Source organism: Fragaria vesca, linkage group LG6 (assembly GCF_000184155.1).
Source record: "Fragaria vesca subsp. vesca linkage group LG6, FraVesHawaii_1.0, whole genome shotgun sequence".
Classification (NCBI taxonomy): Eukaryota; Viridiplantae; Streptophyta; class Magnoliopsida; order Rosales; family Rosaceae; genus Fragaria; species Fragaria vesca.
Window position 1 is genome coordinate 17,306,424 of NC_020496.1, and position 18,229 is coordinate 17,324,652.

An 18,229-nucleotide genomic window follows, 5' to 3' on the forward strand; every position below is an offset into this window, starting at 1 on the left:
ATTAGAATAAGCTTACTGGTGGAGCAACTACTGCATCAAGAATGGAGCCAATTCCAACTTCAGGTGACTGCAAGAGGCAACTTCTCAAAATTTTAAAAGCCAAACTGGATAGGCATGGAGGAAATTCTCGCATCATTTTGGTTTCAACAACATCAGGATCCACAGCACTTCAAAACCAAACAAAGCCGTATTTAACATCAGATTTTGAAAATAGCATCCAATGCATGATCATAAAAAAGAACTCTGCACATCTCTTCCAAGAAAGAAAATGCTTGTAATCACATACTTGACAAAGATGTGATGAGATATGTCCAACAAGCCAAGTTGGCGATGAAGCTCATAGGAGAAGAGCAGTAGGAACACTGTCAACAGAATGGGGCAGGTTAACATTAGAATAAGAAAATAGGAGCTAATTTATAATAATGACATCTAGAACTTACATTTGGAATACTCATAGACATGAGCATATGGGTATCTTTTGATCTGCAAAAGCGTTTGGCAGATACAGTCTCCTTGTCAGCATGTATATTCAATACTGAAGAGGGGAGAACATCAGTACAACAATTCAATGAAGTAGAAAATGAAGCCACTTTTTGAAACCAAAATCTTTTCATGAAAAAGATCCAACATCACATATTAGACAGATTCTCACTCACCACTTAGATGTGTGAAAGATGTAACATTCACTATACAGGAAGGAAATGGGCTGTTTCTGAGATGCGGTAACAATACTAAAAAGAAAATGTAACTAACAAGTTGAAATGCACTCAAATAATTTGTAGCCATCATCCTTAAAAAGAAAATGTAAGAAAAAACAAGTTGAACCCATCAGCAAACAAGGTGACCTTACACTCCTTAAATCAGAACACAAATAAAAGATTATTAAAGTCACATAGTCAAGTAAGTCTGAGAACCCCCAACCTGAAAGAAGTAGTGCAATGAGCACAACAATTGTACAAGGCATAATAAGTGACATCAACACTTCATTACAGCACAGCAGAACAACCATTTATAGAATTAGCATACCAGAGGTTGGAACTAACATTGCCCCAAAACCCAAAGGGCTACCCAACTATATTTATATTGATGGAGAAACGGTTAAAATTCCACCAGAAAACAAAGACACCATTCCAACTTGGAATGGCATTATTGTTTTTTGGTCGAATTTTAATTTCCAACTCAGATACCATTCTACCAGGAGAAACTAATCATATATGTACACATTGAAGAATGATAGTTACAATAATCACAACACAAAAGTTTAAGAATGGATCAACACTGATGAGAAAAATTCAAGCTTCCTAAACCAAACAAAATACCTCCACATACCTCAGAGAGCTCTTTCCCTTTGCTCTTCTCCATGTTGAGAATCTTAATAAATGTCTGCAGAGTCAAAAGACTATCTGAACCAGCCTGGTGGCTACTCCCAGCGACACGACAGACACCAAGAGTTTCTGCCACTCTGTCCAAACCTCCAAACAACCTATCACAGTATCTCATCATGTACTTGATGTCATACACCTTGTGTCCAAAGTAAGCCTTAACATGAGACATAAACCCATTCACATCCTCAGGCAATTCCTTCTTCCCACTGAAAACCTTCACCAGGTACCCAAAATCATAGGCACATTGAAATGTTGCCCAAGTCAAGCAGGGAAGCAACTGCGCAAGCCCAGATCTCACAATCTCCTCAGCAAAATCAGCCGAACAAATACCAGTAGCTCTATTCTCAGAAAAGTCAATTCCTTGCCTCTCCAACAGATCAATCGAATCACTATTCCTCATATGATCATCACACTCCACATCGAAATCACTAAAGTTGAACTCCCAGCAGCAGTAAGCGCCATCGTAAACAGGCAAGTTCCCACACGGGTCACAAAGTGAAAGCCCCAATTGAATAATGTGGGTCTTGTCCACATTAGCTTTCATCATCTCGTAAACATCAGCAGGACCCGCCTGAGAAATCAAATGCCTTGGAACCTTAGAGGGCACCACTGTTCCGGGGAACTCGGTGTCGAAGCTAGCCACTCGAAAGCCGGTCCTGATCAGAGTCTGAATAACGGCGAGCTCGGCTTTGAGATTGTAGCGACACACTTTCCGAACCTCGACCCGATCCGAGATCTTCACGGGGGAGAGCGGAGGAGGATAAGGGCGGTGGTGGAGTAGAGCAATTGGAGGGGTAGGTCGGAATTGAGGAGCAGGAGAGATTGGGAAGAGAGGAATCCCTCTCTGCACGATCATCATCTCCCTAGAGGGCGATTTGAAAGTGAGTCGACTCAAATGAGAGAATCACTTTGATCTGGAAATTGGAATAGAGCGATCAGTGCTCTCACTGCTCGGGCTACACTTATTTATACTTTTCCGATACACTGTCGAAATTGGATGAGGTAGAGTGGGACCCACGTCTTTACGCGTTTTCCAAGTGCGAATTGGATTTGTAAATTAATATTTAAATGGGGTCTAATTAATTGAAGGAAAAAACTTATGTGACAAGACTGGTCACACCAACACCAAAAGTATCAATTACCAATAACCCAAATGTTCTTAAAATCAAACCTACGAGACACATCTCACTTCATCATTGCTGTTGGTTACTTGCAAGTCGAGTCCTTAATTAAAACAGCCCAATAAAAGCCCAGGACCCGAGCCCAATAAAAGCCCAAGTCCAACTTTTAACCCGACTCCATCTTAATATTACTCTTTTCTTCTTCTTCTTCTTGCACCTAAAACTCTCTAGTCTCTGCTGCATCCGGAACCCTAATTTCTCAAACTCCAAGCTCTACTACTGCAAGGTATTATTACCATCGCTATCATTTATCCTTTGACTTTTTGGTTCCACTACGATTTTCTCTCTGCAAATGTTTTTTTTTCCTTTACTTTTCGATTTTGGATCGTGTAAAATTCATAATTTCTTCGTCAGCTGTTGATTTGTTTTCAAATTAGTTCAAATCTGTCGTTGGCTGCAAATTTATATCAGGAATATGAGTTTTAGGGTTTTGTAAACTGTAGCTTTGGAATTTCAGTGATTTCTTAGGATTGTGTTTGTAATTACAGAAACTTGAGGCATGGAAGAAGAAGATGATTTGTATATACCTGTGGCGAAGCGAAGAGCAATGGCGGCGCAGAGGATTCTTCACCGGAAGGGGAATGCCGCTGGGCTTGAGGAGGATTCGGAGAAATCGGAGGCCAAAGAAGTGAAGCCTAGCCTTCTGGTGAAAGCTACACAGCTGAAACGTGATGCTCCTGAGATTACTCAAGCCGAGCAGCTCGTGCAGCAGGAGAAGGAGATGATTGAGCATTTGTCTGATCGCAAGACTCTGATGTCGGTCCGTGAGTTGGCTAAGGGAATCACTTATACGGAACCTATACCGACAGGTTGGAAACCCCCATTGCAGATTAGAAGGATGCCGAAGAAGCAGTGTGATTTGATTCGAAAGCAATGGCATATTATAGTTGATGGGGAAGATATTCCACCGCCTATTAAGAATTTCAAGGATATGAGATTTCCTGAACCGATTTTGAAGATGTTGAAAACCAAGGGGATTGTTCAGCCGACGCCCATTCAGGTGCAAGGTCTTCCGGTGATTTTGTCAGGGAGGGATATGATTGGTATTGCATTTACTGGTTCAGGAAAGACATTGGTTTTTGTGTTGCCATTGATTATGATAGCAATGCAAGAGGAGATGATGATGCCAATTGTTCCTGGAGAAGGGCCTTTCGGATTGATTATTTGCCCATCCAGGGAGCTCGCAAGGCAGACTTATGAAGTAGTGGAACAGTTTCTGGCTCCTATGAGAGAGGCTGGATACCCGGAGATCAGGCCTTTGCTATGCATTGGTGGAGTGGAAATGAAGTCACAGTTGGATATCGTGCGCAAGGGTGTTCATATAGTTGTTGCTACTCCTGGGAGGTTGAAGGATATGCTGGCAAAGAAAAAAATGAACCTTGATAATTGCAGGTACAGGATTTTTGTTTTCATACTTTCGACTTCGTCTTATATCTATTCTTTTATTGGGTTAGAGCCTCATTATCCATTTTCTGCACCGACATAGAAATTCACTTTAATCTATTCATTCCTCTTTAAGTTAATGACTGTCTACACTTTAGGATCAGCTTTAGGTCCTTCTCAGAAATCAGTGTCATATCCTTTACAAATTGGTTATCGTTGTGCTTTTCCTCATCTAGATACAGTTACACACCATATTATTAGAGTTTGTTTTTATGTTCATTTTGATAGGATTGGTCTTCTCCCTCTCTTGAAGATGTTCTGCATTGCATCTTTATAACAAGAATACTGAGCTCTACTTTTTTCCCTGCAGATATCTAACTTTAGATGAGGCTGATAGATTGGTAGATTTGGGATTCGAAGATGACATAAGAGAAGTTTTTGACCATTTCAAAGCTCAACGACAGACACTCTTATTTTCAGCCACCATGCCTGCGAAAATTCAGAACTTCGCTAGAAGTGCTTTGGTCAAGCCTGTAACGGTCAACGTTGGACGAGCTGGAGCAGCAAATCTTGATGTGATTCAAGAGGTTGAGTATGTGAAGCAAGAAGCCAAGATAGTTTACCTTCTTGAATGTCTGCAAAAGACCCCACCTCCTGTTCTTATTTTCTGTGAAAACAAAGCCGATGTCGATGATATTCATGAATATCTTCTGTTAAAAGGAGTGGAAGCAGTGGCCATTCATGGAGGGAAGGATCAGGAAGAGAGAGAGTATGCCATTTCTTCCTTCAAGGCAGGGAAGAAAGATGTCTTAGTGGCAACTGATGTTGCTTCAAAAGGTTTGGATTTTCCTGATATTCAACATGTCATTAATTATGACATGCCAGCAGAAATCGAAAACTATGTTCACAGGATTGGACGAACAGGAAGATGCGGCAAGACTGGAATAGCGACAACATTTATAAACAAGAACCAGAGTGAGACTACACTACTAGATTTGAAGCATCTATTGGAAGAGGCCAAACAGAGGATTCCACCTGTTTTGGCTGAGCTTAATGATCCAATGGAAGATGTTGAAGATATTACTGATGCAAGTGGGGTTAAAGGTTGTGCTTATTGTGGTGGGCTTGGACATCGTATCAAAGATTGCCCAAAACTAGAGCAGCAGAAAAGCGTGCAAATTTCCTCTACTAGAAGAGATTATTATGGTTCTGGTGGTTACCGAGGAGAAATGTGATGTCTTAGATATATGCCTGTACTGTAGTTGAAAAATGAAAAAGTGACTTTAGGTACTGTTTTGTTCAATACATGAATTTCATATTTTAGCTTTTCTGCAGTTTTGTTCTGTACATATTGATGCCAGTTGATTTTTGACAAGTCCTGTTCTGTTTTTTGTTTGAAATATGCATCTTGAATTTGAATTTGAAGAAGAGTGGCATACTAGCTTATTATATAACAGTGAAATTCTTACCAAATAAGGTATAAATGAGATTCAGACATGTTCGTTTACAAATACAATTACATATTGAAAGACTGATATTCATTGTGTTAACATCAGCATTGACAAAGTTTGAGCTAATTCTTGTTGTAAATCCTCTGATAAATGCGTTCCTGTTCTCTCATCCTGTTCATCCACAAATTGCATAAAAATCAGTTGGCACACAATTTAGATTACTCAGCTGAGAGTTTGAAAATGTTATTGCAGAAAAAAGTAGCAACAATAAAATTCCAGGGATCACATAACACTATTTGGGATCAGTCGGATCACCTCAAAGTGACCACAGAAATTACCTGTGAAGAGTTCTCACTAGTACTTCCAACATTAATCTTGAACTCTCTTGTTAATATCTGAAACTGCTGATATATCTCATTTGTCAACTTCCTTCGTTCTTCTGCACTCTCAAATAATTCTTGCTTCATACTTTCAGTTTCTTCTTCAAGAATCCTCATTCTTTCATTTAGTTCTTCAATTTCACTAGAGGAGCACAATACAGCTTTACCTTTGCTCTTAGAAAGGTTCACCTTACTGCTTGAACAACCTAGTACCAGCGACTTGTTCATAGCCATTTCAGCACCCTTGTTCCTTGACTCAGTCTCTAAGTTGCAGTCATATGATGCCTTTTCAATTTTGATGCTATTCTCTTTCTTTCTTTGCTCACTAGTGCTTGCACCATCAAATCTCGAAAGCTCCTTAGTTGATGAACATAGTTTCAACCCAGGCTTGAAAACTTCCATTCCAAGAATTATTCAGAATTCTGCAACTAATGCAAACTTTCCACTCTAATCTCACAAAGGATGTGAACGAATGAAAACATCCTTTCAATATGTATATATATAGATCATAGACACGAACAAAGGAACGGATACCAAGTACTTCAAATCGAAGTTTGCAATTTGGAATACCGAAAACTTCTCATCGAACTTGGCAATTCGGCTACAAACTGATACCGAGAAGAATGAACTTTACATATGTATGCACATACCAAGAATACGTTTAGGAGCTGTGTACTGACCACTGACACATTATGTGTGAATGAATTGGTGAACAAGTTTGGTGAAAAGTACTTGATGATTCCAACTTGTTAGAGTTAAAATTGGCATGTAATAGACAAGTTGGTTGGAGAATGAATTATTGTTGCTTCAATACTTTGCTTCGCTTCAAAGAGATTAGATGGTGTTTGGAGTGTTATGCCCCTATGGAAAGAAGTACCTGTTGCAGGGTTGTAGAGTTGAAAGAAGGAAATGAAACTAAGGATGGCTTTTTCTGCTCTAATGTGAAAGAGGAAACTGGTATGCACTTGCACAGAGAGTGTCTTCTCTCTAAACATGTCTGCATTTTTTTTCGGCAGCTAATGTCAGCAACTTTTATCAGGTTTTTGGTTAGGAAGTAATCGTTGTGAGAATTAGCAGGTGAATATTTGGATCCATTACAGAACTGTTTCCAGGAGCTGATAAGGACTTGGTTTTTGAATATATGGCACACAGTTATATGTATAGTAGGCTGAGTTTGGCTCCATTCCAGAAGAGGCTTCTGGTCCTGTGCTGAATTTCCACTGACCAATAGAACCAGACATTCAAATAACCTGATACTTGACCCAGTGAGTCTTGACTCGGTGGAGGGAAGAATCTCCGGTATCCGCTCAATTACTCTGAAGTCTTTAGTCCTTTACAGATCCAGAATCACAGTGATTTTGTATTCGTTCTCTCAGATAAATTAATGGGATTCTTTCAGTCTATTTCTTTCATGTCATCCACTATCATTATGCAATGGAAATAGAGTAAGCAAATATGGAGTTTATGATATTTAAACATCCCCCACTCTACACAATTTTATTCGATTTTTCCATTTAAGACGCATTTACTATGGGGGAATGGGAGAGTATAAATTCCTTCATTTTATCCTTGGATAAGAGAACTTATATGAAACTGTAAAAGATAAAAGAGAGGAGACTTGATATGTAAGTGTAGTATATATTCGTGTTAACTTCTTGCTCTTTATTTGTTTATATTTGGAAATAACAAGAGCAAAGAGAAGCATAGATACAGGTGGAGAACGTATCTCATCTAATTGGTTCTACAGGGATGTAGATATTTGGAGCTTCCACTTCAGAGTTTCATATTCACCAGATACAGGGAAACCAAGCTAAAAATAGAAAAAAAACTAAAAATATGTACGAAAATACCAGGTAAACTCAGTCAATTGGAACCTCAACCTCCATTTTTAGGCCATGACCGCCAAGAACCTGCGTACAAACAGAGCAGTAATTAAGGAAATTTTTCAGATGCCTGTTTAAAATGAATTCAAAAAATAAAAAGACAATGCACAGCTATTGTGGATGTACAAGGTGCACTATAAAGTACATGTTAGTGGTTATTCACCTTAAATGCCTCAAGACCATCGTGAAATACATACAGAAAAACAGACTCTTATGGACATGCAAGTAGTGTAGGATTCTCATGGCTAGAAGTGAGATGTCGTATGTATACATGCCAAATTTGATGAGCTCCAGTCTCCTAAGTTCTAGTTCAATTGATCCCTTATACAAGATAGAGCAGTTCACACTCACACAAGACTAAATCACACGATTTTTTATTCCTTCTAATTTGAGACTCATTTTTCTATCATTAACTTCCGGGGAAGGTTATTTATACTCACACAGGAATCTGATTTTGATTGAACCTGAAGTCTCCAAAAGTAACACATCAAGACTAGCTGGAAACTCACCAGGTTGAACTCATGTTTCTTTTGCTAAGTGTTTAAAAATGGAAGAGAAAAGAGAAAGATGATAGATATATGGTTATATTAATTAAGCAATTTAGAGCATTCCATGTCTTTTAATGGAAGCAACCGTACCCACCTCCTTCTTTTCATGCCAATTACATGCGACATAATATGCATATGATCGTACAGTGTAAAATACCTTGCTGAAGTCATCTAATGTCAAATAAGATCCCCTTGAATATCCTGATTCTTGCAAGACTTGGGTCAAAACTTTCTGCAAATGAAAGACCAAAGTGAATAAACGGCAGATGCAGTACAATTAAGAGTTGCTGTGAAATCCAAGGCAAACAGAATAGTTTAACATGTGCATAAAAACACATCATGGTATACTGCAAAGTGATCTAAAATTCTAAATACAACAAAACATACAACTATGAAAAACATCATATCAAGAGGTAATCATCTTTCAAGAATAGGAAAGAAAATATTATGAACACAGGATCCACTTTATGAATACTAAATATGATGGAGGAATATACTTTTTCGGAGAAAGAGAAGCATTTTTCAAGTGAGAAATGGTACAAAAATGAAGATATTCATCACATATTATCCACTGAATGAATTTTTATATATCCTATACAATCCATTAGAACAGAATTTCCGACTGATCTAATGTCATGTTTGACTTTAAAACTATCCACAAGCTCCTTACTTGAGAGTTGAGACATTCTCATTGACTCTGTACAGAAGCACTGAGACTATCAAAGGAGTGTGATAAGCATGTCAAGCATTGTCCAAATTAGACATAGTAAACATATCAATTCAGCACATTTCCAACCTGTTTTCGATGTGATAAAAAAAAATTCTCATTTTCATCTGATTGAAAAAATAATATTTATAAAACACCAGCGGATAACTTTAACAAAACTGACAAGATGAAGTTCAGCCAAATTTTGGATAGCTTGAACTTGATGTACTATACTACTATACCAGTCTCCAAAGTTTCTAGTGAAACCCTTAATTTGACTCCTCCAATTGTGTGTGTGTGTGTGTGTGTGTGAGAGAGAGAGAGAGAGAGAATTGATAAACCTTTGGTTTTACCTCTCTTTGCTCGTCAGACAGAAATGAACCAGACAAATCCCGGAGTACTTCTAATATATCATTGAAAGAAACCTTTCCATTGCGGTCTGAATCATATACCTTGAAGATAACTGAAAAACAATGTTCTTAGGTTGGTATAATTACTTGCTAGAGCATGCAATTAAACTTGTAACTTAAACTAAATCGAATATAATTCACAAGAAGCAGTTCACAATAAAAGATTAAACTTGACATGAGCAGAAGACGTACATTCCATTTTCTGCTGCATAGTAGCTCTAGCACTAAACGCTGACAAGAAAGCCACAAAGTCCTTAAAGTTCAAACCTTCCACCATTTTAAGCAGCCTCTAAGGAAACGCACATAACACAGCAGAAGTACTCAAAATGCATTACCAATAGAAAAGAAAAGGTACACTCAGAGTCAGTTCTGGTTCAAACAACTAGATATAGTGGACTACCTGAGAGATTGGATTCATTGCTAACTCAGGTACGGATAAGAATTCGTCAGCTGAGATGAAACCCTTTGCATTCCGATCAAGCTGACAAAATCGTTTGTACAAGGAAACAATTTCTTGCTGGGAAACTGATTTCGCAAGCAAATCAGACCAATTACATATTTGCATTATTCTGAAAAGAAAGTAAGAGCGTCAAAGAAACAAGAAAAAGAAAACCTACAAAGATTATGGCAGTGCTCCTGTACTTCTTCTATGTCATACTGTGTTAGCATCGATGAGGTACTCCCCATTGCTTCTCACTACAAACAAACCAATAATAACCCACAAATGATTTACACATATAAGCCAGAACCCAGAAACCAATATGTAAATCACTAATTCACTACTTCACAAGGTTATATGCACAGTTGACTGCTGAAAAAGAAAGAATAAAAGTAGTGGCATAAGGAAAACTAAATCTTTACAAAGTCCAAAGTTCTCATATGGCAGAAGCATAAAAACTAAATCTTGGAGAGGAATTTCAACATAAAATGCTTAAATGATGAAGAGATTGATTACCAGAATTCTCTCTTCTTCTTCTTCTTCTTCCACTGAGACGATGAAAATGAATTGATACGATTTGTTTTGGGACAATATAAAGAGAAGGGCCTTACCTTGGCAACATCGATAGACTGGATAAACTGACAGTGTTTGGTCTTGGGAAGTGACGATGAGGATGTTTGTTGTTTTGGTTAACTCCCAAATCAGTTCCTCATCTCTCTCTTGGGGAATTCTCCGCCGTTGATAGTAATCAAGTTCATCTGGTTCGGTTTGAAAATTCTTTCACTAGTGCAATGCGATTTACTGTATAAACATGTGGCTTTCAATTTCTTTCTTTAACCCTACCAACAAAGGCAGAGAGAGCCAGAGACACAGCCCCAGTTATTGACTACAATAAAGTAAGGGTTTTTTTTTTTTTGGTCTGAACAACAAAGTAAGGGTTGGTTCAGCACAACCAAAAACCAGTACCAATATCACAACATTGATCACATCCCATGCTTAAACTCCATGGCTGACTTCAATTTTCATTTTACCAGTTTACTACAAATGCCACACTCTCGGCCATTACATTGTATCACACAGCAACGTTGTGAATAGACACTACATGTTACGCCCCTCTCTTTCCAAATTCAAATTCTCATGTACTCATCTGCCGATGTACGCCCAATTCTTTTTTCCATGCACAAGATCAGGGCTTCGGAACAACTGCACAAAAATGCTTCATGTGGTATGAGCTCTGGTTCTCATATAAAACATTTCTCAACATTGCAAATCGGTTTGAACAAGTACTTTGGTGCTCACGATACAAAGGGTAGCTTTTGGACGTGAGAAAAAATGTGGGCAAGCCAATGAAAACATTTGTAGAACTGTATAGCTTTAATCCACAACATATTGAAAGATGGAAGCATACAAAACTACATCTCCGGCAGAAATTATACTGCCGCTTGAATACAAAAAATGGTTCAAGTATATGAGTAACAAATGCAATAGTGCCCAGAGCAAATGGAAGCCTGACAACCCCCAAGATTTGCATTATTATAGACAACATACATCATAATTTTAGCATGCATCAAGATCCCGGCATGGAGGAGGTTTAGGCTCACCGAGCAATGTAGTATTTCCACCTTCTGGTCCAGACATAATGCGCTTAGGATTTTGAGTGCCAGCCTGAAAATGTGCAAATGAAGTTATACATAGCAACAAGGGTAAGCCAACCTAACAAGATACCTCATATATGGGAGGAAGGACAAAGAGTTGTGAGATATATTTTTATATGTTTACTATAGTTATACAATGGTATGTACACGGAAAATAAAACAACTGGGATGATGCCCAATAATAATTTATACATAATGTCCTTACCGGAGGCTTCTCGCCCTTTCTTAACTTCTCAACTAGTTCCACAACTTTCTCTGGAGTAACATCTTCCTGAAATAGGCAGAACAAATATTATATAAATTTATTCCAATACAGTATATAGATACAGAGCAATACTGGCGGAGTCAAGACCCACATAATAGTTATATGTATATCCCTCCGATCCATTTGAGTAATCTGCCACTGTAATCATAGGAGCATTCACACAGGAACCCTGCAGACAACCAACAACTATGTCATGTCTACTTAATGCAAATGGATTGCAACAAATCCTCAAAAGACAATGTACAAAGACAAATGGTAAAAGGAGGGGATCAAAGATCCTATTGTATCTATTTAAGATCACAGATGGTAAGAGGTGAACCAACGAATAGTGCAAATAGCAGAATGGTGACTACTAATAGAATGTACAGCGCAACTGAGGTACCAAAGTAAACATAGAAATTCTCTTGATAGAACTTTACAGATCAGACACTGACATAATTTTCGGCCACTCTGTTTACAAACCTTATGGATGCTAAACTTAAACTATCCATTGACCACCAGTCTCCCTCTTTTTCTTATTCTCTAATTCTCAGCAGCATTCCAGCACAAATCAAGCAAAACCAATACTACTGAATAGCTAGAAGTTCAATGTTCAGTTCACTCAATAGTTGAAGAACAACTCACCATGCATTCCATTTCCCCGACAGAGAATAATCCATCCTTGGTTACTTCTGCATATTGGTAATTCAGGAAACTTATTTTATACAGACTATTTTTCTTCAAACATCTTAGAAATATAGAAGCAAGAATGAAAAATTAACATATCATGTAGGACTCACCATTGCGTTTAACTCCTAGGTGTTTCAGTAAAGCTGATTCAATATCTCGTGAGCCACGAATCATACATGGTGTTGTCCCACATACCAAAAGATGATACTTTCCCACCTAGACCAGTAAAAAAAAGGTATGGGTACTAGAATTTGCATAATGAAATAAAATGAACTAAATTTACACTCACCTTTGCCCGGTTGAACATTGAATAAAATGTTGCGACTTCATATACACGTATAGGAGCAACTTCTATAACCTTCGCTACCTATATAATCCATGAAAAGGTTATCACCGCAAATGTTGATTTCATATACACATACAGGAGCAATATAACCTTCGCTACCTATATAATCCTTAAAAAAAATTCTAAACAATATTCATGTTGACTCTTGCATTCCCAAGCATTTAACATTTCCATCCAGCAGCATGAAGTTAAAGGAAACTTCAATCAGCACACCAAGGAGCTTTTATGCATTGAGATGTGAGAAAACATTATCTTTTTGGTAATCATGTGATAAAACATTTTACTGAATAATGAAATGTTTGGTCATATATGTGATGCAAAAGAAGGATTAGAAGTTTGGTCAGACCAATCGAACCAACCTAAGTTTTGCACATTTCAATTGAGAGGACAATGAAATAACATCTTAACCTCAATCAGAAGTAGAGCAAAGAAAGGTAAAGCAATATTCAATACCAGCAACCCCAAAAAATCCAAAATAATACATTCAAGCAATAAAATCTGTTAACCATATCATGTAGTTATATTCTTAACTATATCAGGTGGTTATATACAGTTTGAATAGTAAATCTTTCATGGTTTATGCTGTGAGGAAAGCATACACCTTGAAATAGTATAAAACTTTTGTTAGACCTCCAACCAACTTGAGGTTTGGGCCGTTCAAGTAATTATTTGATAAGTAGCAAAAGTGCAAATCATTTATTACCCTGAACTGATAGGTGATCAAAATAAATTATGTTACAACATACATATAAACTCATGATGGCCTATGTTATCCACAGGTAATTCATGATTTATGTTGCTGGTGGTTAAAACTAAATATGGGTCCACTGTACAAAAGTGTGTTCAGAGTTAGAACTCTACTCGATTAACAATCATTTAGATTTGTTCAAGTCAGTTACTGAGATATATACTTTTCAACTCATCCTGCCTATTCAACTACTTAAGATCACGATTTGAACATTTCAACTAACTTAAATTCGGGAACTAACATGGTCAGCCAAACATGGGAAAACCCTTCGAGATTCCTTTTGTTTTCCTAGGATTTCCTTCAACAGAAATTTGTTTTGTAAGCTGTCCACGCCTAGATAGACATTGACTTTCAAATCCGCTCATGGCCCCTAAATTGCCGTTTTACACTACTTTACAAAAATGATTGATAAAAAATCTATCGATGAATCTTCACAATAGAAGAACAACTAAACACACCACTAGCTCATGATACAAGCTCATTTGATCAGACAAAGTAACAAAAAGAACTCTTGTCTGGGAACTACATGCAAAATGTAATGCTGCAATAACACAGTGTCTAAATGATACCGAAAACATAAAAATTGAGAGAATAACTCAGGCCTTCAAAGTTTTAATTTTTTCTCATTGACGTCCTCAGAACGGATTGCAACAATACTGCTAAGCTCTTAAATTTTACCAGAGATATCTTCTATTTTCTGAATGTGAACTTGAACCCTAGTGAACTCCTTAGAGTAATAAAGTTTGGAAGTTTGATATGATGGATAAGGAGATGAAAAGTAAGTTGAGTGTTTGTTAGGATGCAAAAGTTTAAACGTCAAACTAACATAAACAAACAGAACCGTATTCATTATCTACATTCACCATAGAGATGCAGGACTTGCAAAGATGTTGCGAGGAAATGTATAGAATTTGACTAGAAAGCTAAAACATAAAAACAAGCATTCATGGAAACATACTGCATTCATTGCTGAAACAGGGAGCCATCCTCCATGCTGCTGTTGTGCAAGATCCAGCAGAGGAATCACTGCAGATTGCTTGTAGTTGGACGGATAATGAGAAAGTATCTCTTTCACCTACACATGAATATAAACCAAATAAAGTAATTTTTCATGCCAAGTATTGCATAAGATGAATCCTATGGTGAGACATGTCATGCATCATATATCATGAAGATCATCAATCAATAGAACAAATGATAAAAACATAACAAGCAAATTGGACTGAATCAACCTAACTTAAATGCAATGCCACGGGCATCGTTGTTCCTAATCTACTGCCCAATCAACATATGAACAGCATTCGAGCAAAGACTTGCAACTCCAAAAACCACCACAAAGACTGCTGCAAATGCAGTATGATGTACCTATGGTGCAAATTCTTGAACACAACCGCAACGCACTGTTTATAAACCTTTAAAATCAACACTGTTGGACACATAATGAGAATTCAACTATCTTTTAACATTATTTTACAAATTCACCCAGCATTAACCACATTTACTGCATTAGGTCAATACAGCAGAAACAAGGGAGTGAAAATCGAATACCTTGGCTTTGTTAGCATCGCTGAATTCCCAAGCTTGTTCTGGATTGTTATCCGGCGAATTAATATGCTGCGCAATGATTCAAACCTCATTCAATAATCCAATCCGTTCAACAAATCAAAGAAAGAAACACACAAAAGCGAAGAAATGATTTGAACTTACGTAGTTGAGCGCGGTGGACAAGGATCGAACAGAAGAAGGCTGCAGAGAAATTGGAATCAGAAATCAGTGAGATTGCGAATGTGATTTGATTGGGTGAAGAGCAACAGAGCAGGGAGTTAACCTGAGTGAAGATTCGGCGGATCTCTTGGAGCCGAGTTGAAGCGAGTCGGCCCAGCATTTTTTGGTTTCAGCTCACTGTGAGAAAGAGAGAGAGAGAATTTGGGGGTTTCCGATGAAGCTGAGGCCGATGAATGGGATGTGGAAGAAGGCTATGGACCGTTGGATGTTGTTTCCTGTGGCTGTGATGATGCGACTGGGCTGGGCCGGAAGGAGGAGAGGGAGTGTGGTTTTTTCTTTTCTGAAAATTGAATTAGGAGAGCCTTTCTAGTGAGGACCCTTGAGTTAAAGACTTGACGAGGACCTTTCGGTTTATCTCACCTTTCGATCTTATATTCATATCTTGACTGTTCAGTTTATAGGTATTTATGAGTAGATCATTTCTGCAAATTTTCAGCCATATTGAAAATCGTTAAGACATTCATAAGTGTGATTTATTAATTATGAACTTGAACGGTTCTTGTTTGACATATTTGGTTCGTCCATTAATTTGATCTAGTTTGTTACCTTAACGATCACCGATTTAGCTGAAAATTTGTAGAGTTGATCTACACATATAGACTTAAAAACTGAATGGATGAGATGTCAAGATGTGATCGAAAAATAGGTCTTCTAAACCATAAACCGAAAAGTCATCACCAAGTCCTCAACTTAAAGGTCCTCACTAGAAGGGTTTCCTACTTCAGAGGTTGTACAGAGTCGTGTAATTGATAAAAAACGTAAATGTGCTCAATAACTAAAATATCGGGTTTTGAGGAAATATCGATGATCCGAGAATTAAAAATTTCAACATAAACATCGTAAACATATCGAGACTATAGAAATTTAAATATGAATTTCGGTCTTCAGATTTGTAATATAATAGTCGTATATATTATACATAAGCTGCAACTACTAACAAGCTAAAATCCTAAGAGTATCTTTAGCAATGTTAGTCATATTTGAGTTAAATTTTCGTCAAATTATAAAATGTTATTTTGGCTAGTCATTTTAGAAATGTGTATGCATCAATGCTCTCTATTTTAGCTAACATTACATTAATATTATTCTTCAAATAAAGATTAAATAGTTTATCACCTAAAATATCTTAAAAAGAATATAATAAATTATAACTAGCATTATTTGAGTTATCTCACTAACTAAAAAAGTTATAATAGCTCAAGTTTGGCTAGTCTGCTGGAGCTCCTAAAACATCCAGAAAAACTAAATACGCTCTCTAAAATAATTAAAGAGTCAAATGAGAGAGTCTGTTAAAGATGTTTTAACATCATTGGTTTTAGGTGCTGCTATTGCTAGCCTACAAAATACTTTGTGCACCCTACATCATACTTTAACAGGATTAATTGGTTTTAGGTACGGCTATTGCTAGCCTACAAAATATTTTGTGCACCCTACATCATAATATTATCTATGTTAATCCAATTTTACCTTTGTTCTAGAATAACAAAAAGAACAAAAAAAATAATAATAAAAATCATATTCACGGCAGTTCCACCATTAAGGAGATGAACTTCCTGGAAATTTTTTCATCAATTCCGTCAACATATATAGATCTCAGCCATCCTATTATCTCTTTATCTCTCTTTTGATAGTAGTTGTCAATCAAACTCAATTATATTATAATTACTTATATTTGATCAGCCCAATCATGTTTCTCCTAAATCATACAACTGATCCAAGATCACCCCAATCAACCCTATATAAACAATGTTGATGGAGAGACAAACAAGAGCAAATAGAAAGAAAGAGTATTAACACTGATTAAGCAAAGCTAAAACCCTCATACAACATTCGTTTCATCAAGAGTATAATCAGAACTTCAAAATGATTTATATTTATATTGACAAGATAGATACAATTTCTACGATTAGGTTTGGCACAGCTGCACAGCCTCATCTATGGGTTTAATTTTAATCTTTTTTCTTTATTAAACATTGTAATTAAAGGGTAGATAAGGAACTTTAGGTGATTTAAATATTTTGAAGGGTGAACAAAGTGTTTTTTTTTTTTTAAGGAACCCAGCCTAGCTAGGAGGCTTAACCCCACGCTTGGTTTCGTTTATTGAATTAAAATTTTTGCATCTCGGGGGGGGGGACATATAACCTAGACCCTGAACTACATAAAAACTATTACAAAGATCCTCGTAGAGAACATCCTGAAGAATATTTGCATGTAGCAAAGTAGGCTCAAAACATGTAGCAAAGCAGGTGTCTCTTCTAAGCTCAAAACATCCAAATTATTGTATGTAGCAAAGTAGGCTAGTCTATTTGCAACACTATTTACTTCACGACATACATATTGTAGTTGAAAGAAATTAAAAGTACTAACATACCTTTTGCAATCTCAATAATTATCCCTGTAATTTGTGTGTTAATGTGATTTCCTAGCCATCAAGGTTTTGATTCTTCTTTGATCTCCTTCACTTATTATTGATTTAAAGTGGGAGAGATAAGGAAGTCCCCAAATAATCATAAGATGGTTATTGATATTGGAAGAAGACATAAAGGTTATATGCTCATGTCGGTGACCTCAAAAGTTTCCATAACCAAGCTTTGAAAAAGTGTGAAGATCAAACGAATAAAAGAATACACGTTTGATATATTATCGACAAGTATGCTAAGCAATCCAACAATACATCAGTGATTGTATACAGTTTCCTCTATGAAAAGTTCATGGTCATGATAAATTAGAAAATTCAAGCAATCAAGATAACTTTCTTGAGCTTTTACAATGAATTTCTTGTTGATCATGATAAACAAGTCAAAGTTGTGAAATTAAAAAAGGCTCCATGAAACCTTGAAATGACATCACTAATGATTCCAAAAGACATGGTAAATGGTGTTACATTCGGAACAATAAATGTGTTACGATTAGAGACATGGATAATGCATTGTTGTCAATTCTAGTTGATAAAGATAGAGATGTTTACATAGAATAGCATATGGCTATAATGTTT

The 18,229-nt window shown here is 36.9% G+C and overlaps 5 protein-coding genes across 8 annotated transcripts; 1 reads left to right on the forward strand and 4 right to left on the reverse strand.

Moving 5' to 3' along the window:
• Positions 1-440: 440 nt before the first annotated feature.
• LOC101312071 (probable CCR4-associated factor 1 homolog 11-like) lies at positions 441-2,325 on the reverse strand. The gene is made up of 2 exons (XM_004303227.1): positions 1,330-2,325; positions 441-535 (listed from the first exon to the last, which is right to left on the reverse strand). The coding sequence occupies exons 1-2, from the start codon at positions 2,242-2,244 to the stop codon at positions 530-532; spliced, it is 921 nt and encodes a 306-aa protein (XP_004303275.1). The 5' UTR covers positions 2,245-2,325; the 3' UTR covers positions 441-529.
• A 396-nt stretch (positions 2,326-2,721) lies between these two features.
• On the forward strand, positions 2,722-5,424 carry LOC101312364 (DEAD-box ATP-dependent RNA helicase 35-like). The gene is made up of 3 exons (XM_004303228.1): positions 2,722-2,792; positions 3,055-3,958; positions 4,320-5,424. Exons 2-3 carry the CDS (start codon positions 3,066-3,068, stop codon positions 5,182-5,184), a joined length of 1,758 nt encoding a protein of 585 aa, XP_004303276.1. The 5' UTR covers positions 2,722-2,792; positions 3,055-3,065; the 3' UTR covers positions 5,185-5,424.
• On the reverse strand, positions 5,396-6,402 carry LOC101312652. The gene is made up of 2 exons (XM_004303229.1): positions 5,739-6,402; positions 5,396-5,571 (listed from the first exon to the last, which is right to left on the reverse strand). The coding sequence occupies exons 1-2, from the start codon at positions 6,180-6,182 to the stop codon at positions 5,488-5,490; spliced, it is 528 nt and encodes a 175-aa protein (XP_004303277.1). The 5' UTR covers positions 6,183-6,402; the 3' UTR covers positions 5,396-5,487.
• Positions 6,403-7,425: 1,023 nt separating this feature from the next.
• On the reverse strand, positions 7,426-10,559 carry LOC101312944 (calcineurin subunit B-like). 4 transcript variants are annotated; one of them, XM_004303232.1, is made up of 7 exons: positions 10,283-10,559; positions 9,945-10,023; positions 9,728-9,852; positions 9,520-9,616; positions 9,271-9,380; positions 8,369-8,443; positions 7,426-7,690 (listed from the first exon to the last, which is right to left on the reverse strand). In XM_004303232.1, the coding sequence occupies exons 2-7, from the start codon at positions 10,012-10,014 to the stop codon at positions 7,640-7,642; spliced, it is 528 nt and encodes a 175-aa protein (XP_004303280.1). In that variant the 5' UTR covers positions 10,015-10,023; positions 10,283-10,559; the 3' UTR covers positions 7,426-7,639. The 4 variants fall into 4 exon arrangements, with proteins under 4 accessions (XP_004303280.1, XP_004303281.1, XP_004303278.1 ...); XM_004303233.1 differs by lacking the exon at positions 9,945-10,023 and having other exon boundaries at positions 9,728-9,896; positions 10,378-10,534; XM_004303230.1 differs by lacking the exon at positions 7,426-7,690 and having other exon boundaries at positions 7,854-8,443.
• A 562-nt stretch (positions 10,560-11,121) lies between these two features.
• Positions 11,122-15,497, reverse strand: LOC101313818 (NADH dehydrogenase [ubiquinone] flavoprotein 2, mitochondrial-like). The gene is made up of 10 exons (XM_004303234.1): positions 15,278-15,497; positions 15,157-15,195; positions 14,998-15,063; positions 14,408-14,524; positions 12,645-12,722; positions 12,466-12,571; positions 12,311-12,357; positions 11,778-11,855; positions 11,627-11,692; positions 11,122-11,431 (listed from the first exon to the last, which is right to left on the reverse strand). Exons 1-10 carry the CDS (start codon positions 15,332-15,334, stop codon positions 11,324-11,326), a joined length of 762 nt encoding a protein of 253 aa, XP_004303282.1. The 5' UTR covers positions 15,335-15,497; the 3' UTR covers positions 11,122-11,323.
• Positions 15,498-18,229: the final 2,732 nt, after the last annotated feature.